Source organism: Melanerpes formicivorus, unplaced genomic scaffold (assembly GCF_026170545.1).
Source record: "Melanerpes formicivorus ecotype bairdi unplaced genomic scaffold, bMelFor1.0.p_v2 SCAF_222, whole genome shotgun sequence".
NCBI lineage: Eukaryota > Metazoa > Chordata > Aves > Piciformes > Picidae > Melanerpes > Melanerpes formicivorus.
The window spans coordinates 203253-213647 of record NW_027142574.1 but is presented as its reverse complement, the minus strand read 5'-3'; the positions used below and the strand labels follow the sequence as shown (position 1 = coordinate 213647).

General features: G+C 55.0%; 1 protein-coding gene across 1 annotated transcript; it reads right to left on the bottom strand.

The window, feature by feature from the left end:
- Positions 1 to 3117: 3117 nt before the first annotated feature.
- Positions 3118 to 9609, bottom strand: FPGT (fucose-1-phosphate guanylyltransferase). The gene is given in 5 exon segments (XM_068169764.1): positions 3118 to 5432; positions 5434 to 5876; positions 7083 to 7175; positions 8426 to 8593; positions 9528 to 9609. Coding segments are annotated over 5 exon segments (1782 nt in total). The 5' UTR covers positions 9607 to 9609; the 3' UTR covers positions 3118 to 4433.
- Between the last annotated feature and the right edge of the window lie 786 nt (positions 9610 to 10395).

Genomic DNA, 10395 nt, shown 5'->3' with positions numbered 1-10395 from the left:
TCAGCCTCTCCTCATAGGGCTGTGTTCCAAACCCCTCACCAACTTTGTTGCTCTTCTCTGGACTCGTTCCAGCAGCTCAACCTCCTTCCTAAACTGAGGGGCCCAGAACTGGACACAGTACTCGAGGTGTGGCCTAACCAGTGCAGTGTACAGGGGCAGAATGACCTCCCTGCTCCTGCTGGCCACACTGTTCTTGATGCAGGCCAGGATGCCATTGGCCCTCTTGGCTGCCTGGGCACACTGCAGGCTCATGTTAAGCCTACCATCAACCAGCACCCCCAGGTCCCTCTCTGCCTGGCTGCTCTCTAGCCACTCTGACCCCAGCCTGTAGCACTGCATGGGGTTGTTGTGGCCAATGTGCAGAACCCGGCATTTGGATGTGTTAAATCTCATGCCGTTGGATTCTGCCCATCTGTCCAGCCTGTCAAGGTCCCTCTGCAGAGCCTCTCTACCCTCCAGCAGATCAACACCTGCCCCCAGCTTGGTGTCGTCAGCAAATTTACTGATGATGGACTCAATGCCCTCATCCAGATCATCAATAAAGATGTTAAAGAGCACAGGGCCCAGCACTGATCCTTGGGGCACACCACTAGTGACTGGCTGCCAGCTGGATGTGGCACCATTCACCACCACTCTCTGGGCTCGGCCCTCCAGCCAGTTCCTAACCCATCGCAGTGTGCTCCCGTCCAAGCCATGGGCTGACAGCTTGGCCAGCAGTTTGCTATGGGGGACGGTGTCAAAGGCCTTGCTGAGGTCCAGGTAGACTACATCAACAGGCCTCCCCACATCCACCAGGCGGGTCACCTGATCATAGAAGGAGATCAGGTTGGTCAGGCAGGACCTGCCCTTCCTAAATCCATGCTGGCTAGGCCTGATCCCTTGGCCATCCTGTAAGTGTTGTGTTATTGAACTCAGGATGACCTGTTCCATGATCTTGCCTGGCACTGAGGTCAGGCTGACAGGCCTGTAATTCCCTGGCTCATCCAACCGGCCCTTCTTATGGATGGGCACCACGTTGGCCAGCTTCCAGTCCTCTGGGACCTCGCCAGTGAGCCAGGACTGCTGGAAAATTATGGAGAGTGGCTTGGCCAGCTCATCTGCCAGCTCTCTCAGCACCCTAGGATGAATCCCATCTGGTCCCATGGACTTGTGGGGATCCAAGCTGCTAAGGAGAGTTCCAACCACCGCCTCATGGAACATAGGGAAACTGTGCAGCTCCCTGGCTCCTTCTGCTAGCTCTGCAGGCCAGCTGTCAGGAAGACGTTCTGCCCTTCTAGTAAAAATTGAGGCAAAGAAGGTGTTAAGTATCTCTGCCTTTTCCTTATCCTTGGTTACAATGTTCCCCTCCGTATCCACCAAGGAGTGGAGGTTTTCCTTCCCCTTCCTCTTACTATTAATGTATTTATAGAAGGACTTTTTGTTGTCCTTCACAGTAGAGGCCAGTTTAAGCTCCAAGTGTGCTTTTGCCTCCCTAATTCTCTTCCTACAAGACCTAGCAACATCCTTAAACATTCTGTGGGTTGCCTCCCCTCGCTTCCAAAGGTGATACACCCTCTTTTTTTCCCTCAGTTCCATTACAATACATCCAGGTGGGTTTGGAACGTCTCCAGAGATGGAGACACCACCCCCATCCTGGCCAGCCTGCTCCAGTGCTCTACAACCCTCCAAGTAAAGAGGTTCCTCCTCGCTTTCAGATGTCTTATGCTCCAGTTTGTGCCCAGTGGAATGGGCTGCCCAGGGAGGTGGTGGAGTCACCATCCCTGGAGGTGTTTAAGAACAATCTGGATGATGCCATTAGTGCCATGGCTGAGTTGCTTAGATGGTGTTGGGTGAGAGGTTAGACTCAATGATCCCAAAGGTCTTTTCCAACCTGGTTAATTCTGTTCTATTCATTGCCCCACGCCCTGTCACTGGGCACCACTGAAAAAAGCTTGGTCCGATCTTCCTGCCACCAGCCCTTGAAGTATTGATGAGATTCCCCTCAGTCTGCACTTTTCCAGACTAGAAAGTCCCAAATGTCTCAGTCTCTCCTCAGAAGAGAGATGTTCTGGTCCCCTTGGCATCTTTGTAGCCCCTTTTTCAGCATCACATCCTTAATTCCTCTGACTGAAGGAAAACCCTGTGCCAGGATGCCGTGAGAGTCTTGTTTCAGAATGTGCTGCTAGACACCAGCAACCCCCTGGTCACCACAGTCGTCTTCTTCTGGTGAGGCCACACCTGGAGTACTGCATCCAGTTCTGGAGTCCCTAGTACAGGAAGGATCTGGAGGTGCTGGAAGGTGTCCAGAGAAGGGCCACGAGGATAAGCAGAGAGCTGGAGCTGCTCTGCTCTGAGGACAGACTAAGGGAGTTGGGGTTGTGCAGGCTGGAGAAGAGAAGGCTCCCAGGAGACCTCATTGTGGCCTTCCAGGATCTGCAGGGGGCTTCAAGAAAGCTGGGGAGGGACTTCTGACAGTGTCAGGGAGTGATAGGACAAGGGGGGATGGAGCAAAACTAGAAGTGGGGAGATTGAGATTGGCTGTGAGGAAGAAGTTGTTCCCCAGGAGGGTGGTGAGAGCCTGGCACAGGCTGCCCAGGGAGGTGGTGGAAGCCTCCTGCCTGGAGGTGTTTGCAGCCAGGCTGGATGTGGCTGTGAGCAACCTGCTGTAGTGTGAGGTGTCCCTGGCCATGGCAGGGGGGTTGGAGCTGGCTGAGCCTTGAGCTCCCTTCCAACCCTGACAATTCTATGATTCTTGTTAAGTTTTACTGCACAGCCTGCACAAGACTCTCCCCTCCACTGCTCTGCCTGAGGATCAAGAATCACTGCAAAGACTCCCAGCTCAGTTCAGAGGAACACAAAATGTAACCAGGACATTTGGGAGGACAAAAAAATGTGCCCAACCAAGCCAGCAGCTTCCAAATGACTGACAGTAAACCAAAAGAAGTAACTCAGTGTGGTTCTGCTGCCAGCTTTCGACCCCAAGACTATCAGTAACAAAGGGAAGAAGGAACCATCAGGCAGTTTCTTTCCCTGCTCCCACCCATGGAAATCAGGAAAGTATAAACCCCACTCCCCCCCCCCCACACACAAACAAAAAGAGGAAGAAAATGATGAACATTTAGATGTCTTGATTTCACAAGGACCTTTAATGGATTAACCTCCACCTGTTTGAGCCACCACTGCAAAAAGGCAGCATGTGAAGAAGAGAGACACAAATGATCACCACATGACCCCCTGCTGCTGGAGCTGATGTCCACTCTGGAAAACTCCTAAAGCTGTTTTCAGACCATTTCCTAACTGATTTCTGCTGTGCCATATCACAGGCTGGCCAGATGGGCAGAGGCCAACAGGATGGCATTGAACAAGGCCAAGTTCTGTGCTTTGGCCACAACAACCCCAGGTAGTGCTGCAGGATGGGGTCAGAGTGGCTGAGAGCAGCCAGGCAAAAAGGGACCTGGGGGTACTGGTTGACAGCAGCTGAACATGAGCCAGCAGTGTGCTCAGGAGGCCAAGAAGGCCGAGGGCATCCTGGCCTGGGTCAGGAAGAGTGTGGCCAGCAGGAGCAGGGAAGTTATTCTGCCCTGTGCTCAGCACTGCTTAGGACACACCTTGAGTCCTGTGTCCAGTTCTGGGCCACTCAGTGTAGGAAAGATGCTGAGCTGCTGGAAGGTGTCCAGAGAAGGGCAAGAAAGCTGGGGAGGGGTCTGGAGCACAGCCCTGGGAGGAGAGGCTGAGGGAGCTGGGGTTGCTTAGCCTGGAGAAGAGGAGGCTCAGGGGAGACCTCCTTGCTCTCTACAACTCCCTGAAGGGAGGTTGTAACCAGGTGGGGGTTGGTCTCTTCTCCCAGGCAACTACCAACAGAACAAGAGGACACAGTCTCAAGCTGTGCCAGGGAAAGTTTAGGCTGGAGGTGAGGAGGAGAAAGTTCTTCCCAGCAAGAGGAATTGGCCACTGGAATGTGCTGCCCAGGGAGGTGGTGGAGTCACCATCCCTGGAGGTGTTAAGAGGGGATTGGATGTGGCACTTGGAGCCGTGGTTTAGTTGTCATGAGCTGTTGGCTGACAGGTTGGACATGATGATCTTTGAGGTCTTTTCCAGCCTTATTGATTCTAGGATTCTTACTGACAAAGAATCAGAGAATTGCTCTGCTTGGAAGAGACCTTGATGACCAAGTCCACAAAACATCCTCATGTGCACCCCAAGAGAAGCTCCCCCACGAGCGCTCTCAGAGATCTGATGTATTTCACCACTCCTTTCATCAGCAGAGGAGTTTATCTGCATTGGCTGCATTATTGATGTCACAGCACAGCCACACTGCTGGTGCAGTTTCATTATTTCTGCTCCAGTGGAATCAGAGCAGAGATCTGTGTGCTGTCTGCTGAGGAGCTACACAAGCTGGGAGCCATCCATCATCCCCTACTGGAAAGAGGAAATTTGTTCAAGTACAGCTCAGCCTACGCATCAGGCTTCTCTTTTGCTCTCTGCAGATGGATTTCATCATAAATTTGCTTCCTGAACTTGAGCATGTCTTCCACATCCTTGCAGGAGAGCATTTCTTCCACAGACAAGAGCTTACAGCTGCCCAGGTCGAAGGCTGACCTGTCCTGCACAGAGCTCAGCATTTTTAAGGCCATTCTGACAGATTCACTCAAAGTAGAGCAAACTGGGAAGATCCTCACAGCCCACAACCCCAGCTGTGTGCTGTCACCAGAGAAGAGCTGGTGGGAAACCTTCACGCCCCACAGGTCCAAGCACTCCAGCAAGCTGACTCCAAAGAACTGGAGTGAGTGGATGTCTGACAAAGCCTTCACACTCCTTTTCAGGTCGTCCTCCACACCGAACACCATGCTGACATACCTCACCTGCCCGTTCGTTCTGACACTCAACGAGCTCAGGAAGCACTTGGGAGGTACATCTACCTTCACATCTATGTGTGACCCACTAATGATGCTGCCCTTCCCTACTGAGACCTCAGGCCCAATTCTGGAGTACTCAATAACAGACCCAGCTCCAACAACACACCCTGGCTCCAGGACGCTCTGGATGACGCTCGCTGACGGATCCAAGGTGCCCGAGGAGATGCTGAAGGCCACGGGCTGCAAGCCAAGCTCAAACCTCAGTTTGCTGTCTGCTGTGAAGTGAGACAGATACTCCTGAGTGGTTCCAATGTGGTAGAACTTGGAGTTGTTCAAGACTAGAACGTTCAGCGCAGTTCCCTTCAGCAGGGAGAACAGCTTCTGCCGTACCTCAACCAGCCGTGACTCCTCTTTCACGACGTTACCGGTGTGGGTGGTGTAATCCGGAGTGGCTCCCGGCCCCAGGGCCTGCAGGAAGTCGCCATAAGCATCTATCTCACAGCACAGAGAGCCCATCTGCTTGTAAAAGGCCAGCAGCCGCCGGGCAGTGCCGTGGTGGATGTAGAAGACGCTGTCTGTGTACACGCACTCGCAGCCCGGCGCTGGCCGGCCCGCCCTCTCCGGAGGAGCCCGGCCTGGCCCGGCCGGGTTTGGCGCACACCGCGCCGCACCGCCGCATCGTCCCCACGTCAGGCTTGTGCAGGAAGCGCCGGCACGGCACGGGCTCCGGCCCTCCGCTCCCCGAGGCCTGGGCCGGATCCAACACAAACACCCCGTGGGTGGTGCCCACCGCCAGCTCGGAAGGGTGAGCCAAGGCGGTGAAGCCCTGCCGCCGGAACGCGAGGGGCTCAGCCCCGCCAGTGCTGTACAGCTCGATGTCGTCCGAGCAGGTGACCATGACTCCCGGCGCCATGTGCCTGGGGAAGTCGATGTACATGGCCAGCTTCAGCTCCAGCATCTGGTAAACAGGATCCCCCAGGGGCACCGCTGTGAAGAGCTTCCCCAGAGCGCTCGCGCTTGGTAAGCGTTGGCTGTAGCCACCTAGAAAAGAAGGACAGCTGGAGAGCTGCAGCAAGAGAAGCAGAGCCAGCAGGGCCAGGGAGGCGATTCTCCCCCTCTATTCTGCTCTGCTGAGACCCCACCTGGAGTACTGTGTGCCTCTATTACAGGAAGGATCTGGAGGTGCTGGAAGGTGTCCAGAGAAGGGCCATGAGGATGAGCAGAGGGCTGGAGCTGCTCTGCTCTGAGGACAGACTGAGGGAGTTGGGGTTGTTCAGTCTGGAGAGGAGAAGGCTCCCAGGAGACCTCATTGTGGCCTTCCAGTATCTGAAGGGGGCTCCAAGGAAGCTGGGGAGGGACTTTTGAGGGTGTCAGGGAGGACTAGGGGGGATGGAGCAAAACTAGAAATGGGGAGATTGAGATTGGCTGTGAGGAAGAAGCTGCTCCCCAGGAGGGTGGTGAAAGACTGGCACAGGTTGCCCAGGGAGGTGGTGGAAGCCTCCTGCCTGGAGGTGTTTGCAGCCAGGCTGGATGTGGCTGTGAGCAACCTGCTGTAGTGTGAGTTGTCACTGCCCATGGCAGGGGGGTTGGCACTGGGTGATCCTTGAGGTCCCTTCCAACCCTGGCAATTCTATGATTCTATGATACCATGTGGCAGAATGAGAGGAAATGACCTGAAACTGGGCTAGGGAAGGGTTAGGTAGGACCCAAGGAACAACTTGTTTCCTGAAAGGCATTGGGACAGGCTGACAAGGGATGTGGTGGAGTCGCTGTCCCTGTCAAGAAACTTGTAGACTAAATAGCTTAGTGGCCATGGTGGTGGGGGGCTGACAGCTGGACTGGATGACCTTGGGCAGAATATTGTAAACCCTGTGTATTTTGTACACATTCATTGCATTCCATTGCAGAGTGCAGTTTTGCTTGCAAATACAGCTTCCATTTGCTTCTAACTGAGTTGGTCTGGCAAAGGTATTGCTGGGGGGGGGGGTGTAGAAATTTCAACCCACCACACTTCTCCACTGTTTGATCAAGCAGCTTAAGTGCTGGGGAGAAATGCTTAAGTGGTGCCAGCAACACCTCCTAAGCATCACTCTAAATTCAAATGATCTGATCAGACACACTTGGGATTGCTTTGCTGAGGGAAGTGCATTTTCAGAGCTCCAGCTCCTCTGCCACCAGGCTATTTTTAGGAAATAAAACCCAAAGAGCCATACAATCCAGGAGTGTGAAATAGAACCCAGAACTTACCAGAATGAATTATCAGCACAGTCAAAGAAGTCCATCTATCACCGTAGAGATCTTCCAAGCACTGCAAAACATGGAGTGTGGAGCCACCATTTCCTGAAGGAAAAGTGATTTAGTCTCTGTTGGAAAGACACAGCAGGAACACAGGCACTGGGAGGTGAGGCATACTGGGATCAGGTGCTGGGGCAGGGTGATGAGGACATGTTTTTCAGTGCTGCCCTTCTGCGGTGGACAACAGTTCACAGAATGGTTTGGATTGGAAGGGACTTTAAAGATCATTTAGTTCCAGCCCCCCTGCCATGGGCTGGGACATCTGCCACTAGACCAGGGTGCTCAAGGCCTCATCCAGCCTGGCCATGAGCACCTCCACTTAGTCACTTTCAACACCAAAAGGGAAGAGGAATTAACAATTAGAGGATGATGTTGTGGACATTTAAGACTACTTTAGATTTTTGCTGTGCATTAAGTGGTAAAATACATTCAAATGGTCTGAACTTAGCCTGGAGAAGAGGAGGCTCAGGGGAGACCTTCTTGCTGTCTACAACTACCTGAAGGGAGGCTGTAGCCAGGTGGGGGTTGGTCTCTGGGAGATGTGCTGCCCAGGGAGGTGGTGGAGTCCCCATCACTGGAAGTGTTTAAGAAGAGCCTGGCTGAGGCACTTGGTGCCATGGTTGAGTTGATGAGATGGTGTTGGGTGAGAGGTTGGACTTGATGATCTCAAAGGTCTTTTCCAACCCAGTTAATTGTGTATTCTGTAACTTGAACTGATAAAAACCATGAGTTGGTGTCATTCTATATCCTACATGATGTCCTTATTGTGGCCTTTCAGGACTTCAAGGGACCTCCAAGAAAGCTGGGGACAGACTTTTCAGCAGGGCCTGGTTGTGACAGGCAGGACAAGGGGTGAGGGTTTTCAACTAAAAGAGGGAGATTCAGGCTAGAGAGAAGGGGTAAATGTTTGACACTGAAGGTGATGATAGCCTGGCCCAGGCTGCCCAGGGAGGTGGGTGAGTCACCATCACTGAAAGTGTTTTAAAAGTGCATGGATGGGGCACTTGGTGCCATGGTTTAGTTGATAAGATAGTGTTGGGTGATAGGCTGGACTTGATGATCTCAAAGGTCTTTTCCAAGTTGGTTAATTCTGTGTTCTGGATGTCCTATTCCTAGAACCATTGCAGGCCAGGTGGTTTGGGGGCTCTGAGCAACCTGCCCTGGTTGCCGCTGTCCCTGCGCACTGCAAGGAGTTTGGACTGGATGGCTTTTAAGGTCCCTTCCCACACAAAGCAGACTGGGATTCTACCACACAGCCCCCACCACCCAGAGCAGAAAGGCCCACATCTGCCCACCGATTTTGGGCCCGGGAGGATCCGTGCAGACGTGGTACTGCGTTCCCAGGGGCAGCTCCTTCCTCTGCAGCTTGTCGCCCAGCTGCTCCCGGAAAGCTCGCTCCTGCTCCGCGTCCGCCGCCGTCACCACCACCGCGTCCCAGAACTCACCAGCCTCAGCCACTTGCCCTGTGGGTGGAATTGGGATGGGATGGGATGGGATGGGATGGGATGGGATGGAATGGAATAGCATGGAATGGAAAGGAATGGAATGGAATGGAATGGAATGGAATGGAATGGAATGGAATGGAGTAGAATAGAACAGAGTAGAACAGAGTAGAATAGAATAGAATAGAATAGAATAGAATAGAATAGAATAGAATAGAATAGAATAGAATAGAATAGAATTAACCAGGTTGGAAAAGACCTCAGAGATCATCAAGTCCAACCTATCACCCAACACCATCTGATCAACTCAACCATGGCACCAAGCACCTCATCCAGCCTTTTCCTAAACACCTCCAGGGATGGGGACTCCTCCACCTCCCTGGGCAGCACATCCCAATGGCCAATCTCTCTTGCTGGGAAGAATTTCTTCCTCACCTCCAGCCTAAACCTCCCCTGGCACAGCTTGAGACTGTGTCTTCTTGTTCTGGTGCTGCTTGCCTGCCTGGGAGAAGAGCCCAACCCCCACCTGGCTACAACTTCCCTTCAGGGAGTTGTGGAGAGCAAGAAGGTCTCCCCTGAGCCTCCTCTTCTCCAGGCTAAGCAACCCCAGCTCCCTCAGCCTCTCCTCACAGGGCTGTGCTCCAAACTCCTCCCCAGTCCTCGCACAGGACTCAAGGTGTGGCCTAAGCAGTGCTGAGCACAGGGCAGAATGACCTCCCTGCTCCTGCTGGCCACACTCTTCCTGATGCAGACCAGGATGCCCATGGCCCTCTTGGTCACGCCGGCTGGTACAGCCAGGCTGCGTCACAGCTCTGGCGGGGCTCCTCTCCCGGAGCCTTCCAGCGATGGGGGCTTCCTCCCTCCCCACCCCGCCCCGGGATAGGCTCTCCCTCCTCCGGGGTCTCCCGGGGAGGGTCTCGCCGCGGCCGCCCCGGTCTTCCCGACTCCGCCTCACCTCGGAGCGCCGCAAAGCGCTGCAGCCGCCGGGCCGTGGCGTCCCGCCTGGCCTCGCTGCGCTGCCCTGCCGCCGGCATGGCCCAGCCCGCAGCGCGACCCGGAAGCGGAGCCTGGCGCCGGCGCCGAGCTCGGCCGGGGCGGGTCCGCTCCGCGCCGCTCCGCTCCGCTGGCCGGGGTGGCAGGGTCGGGGTGCGCTGTGCCCGGGGTGGCAGGGTCGGAGTGCGCTGTGCCCGGGGTGGCAGGGTCGGAGTGCGCTGTGCCCGGGGTGGCAGCGGGTCGGAGTGCGCTGTGCCCTGGGTGGCAGCGGGTCGGGGTGCGGTGTGCCCTGGGTGGCAGCGGGTCGGAGTGCGCTGTGCCCGGGGTGGCAGGGTCGGAGTGCGCTGTGCCCGGGGTGGCAGGGTCGGGGTGCGCTGTGCCCGGGGCTGGTCCCGACAGGCTGATCCCTGGGCAGCAGGGGCAGGGAGGGGATTGTGCTCCTCTGCTGCGCTCTGCTGCAACCCCCCCTGCAGTGCTGGGGCAGCTCTGGAGCGCTCAGCACAGACAGCGACCTGCTGGAGAGGGGCCAGAGGAGGTCACCGCAGTGATGGGAGAGCTGGAAGCCCTCTGCAGTGAGGCCAGGCTGAGAGAGTTGGGGTTGTTCAGCCTGGAGAAGAGAAGGCTCCAGGGAGAGCTGCTGGTAGCCTTGCAGGACTTCCCGGGGCTGATGGGGAAGATGGGGACAGACTTCTAGCAGGAAATGCTGGAAGTGCTATGACTGTCACAAGAGACATCCACTGAAACAAACCAACCCCAACAACAACCGACCAAAGGAAAAAAACCAAACCCAACAAACAAACCCAAGCCAAAACAAAACCTTCCACACCCCA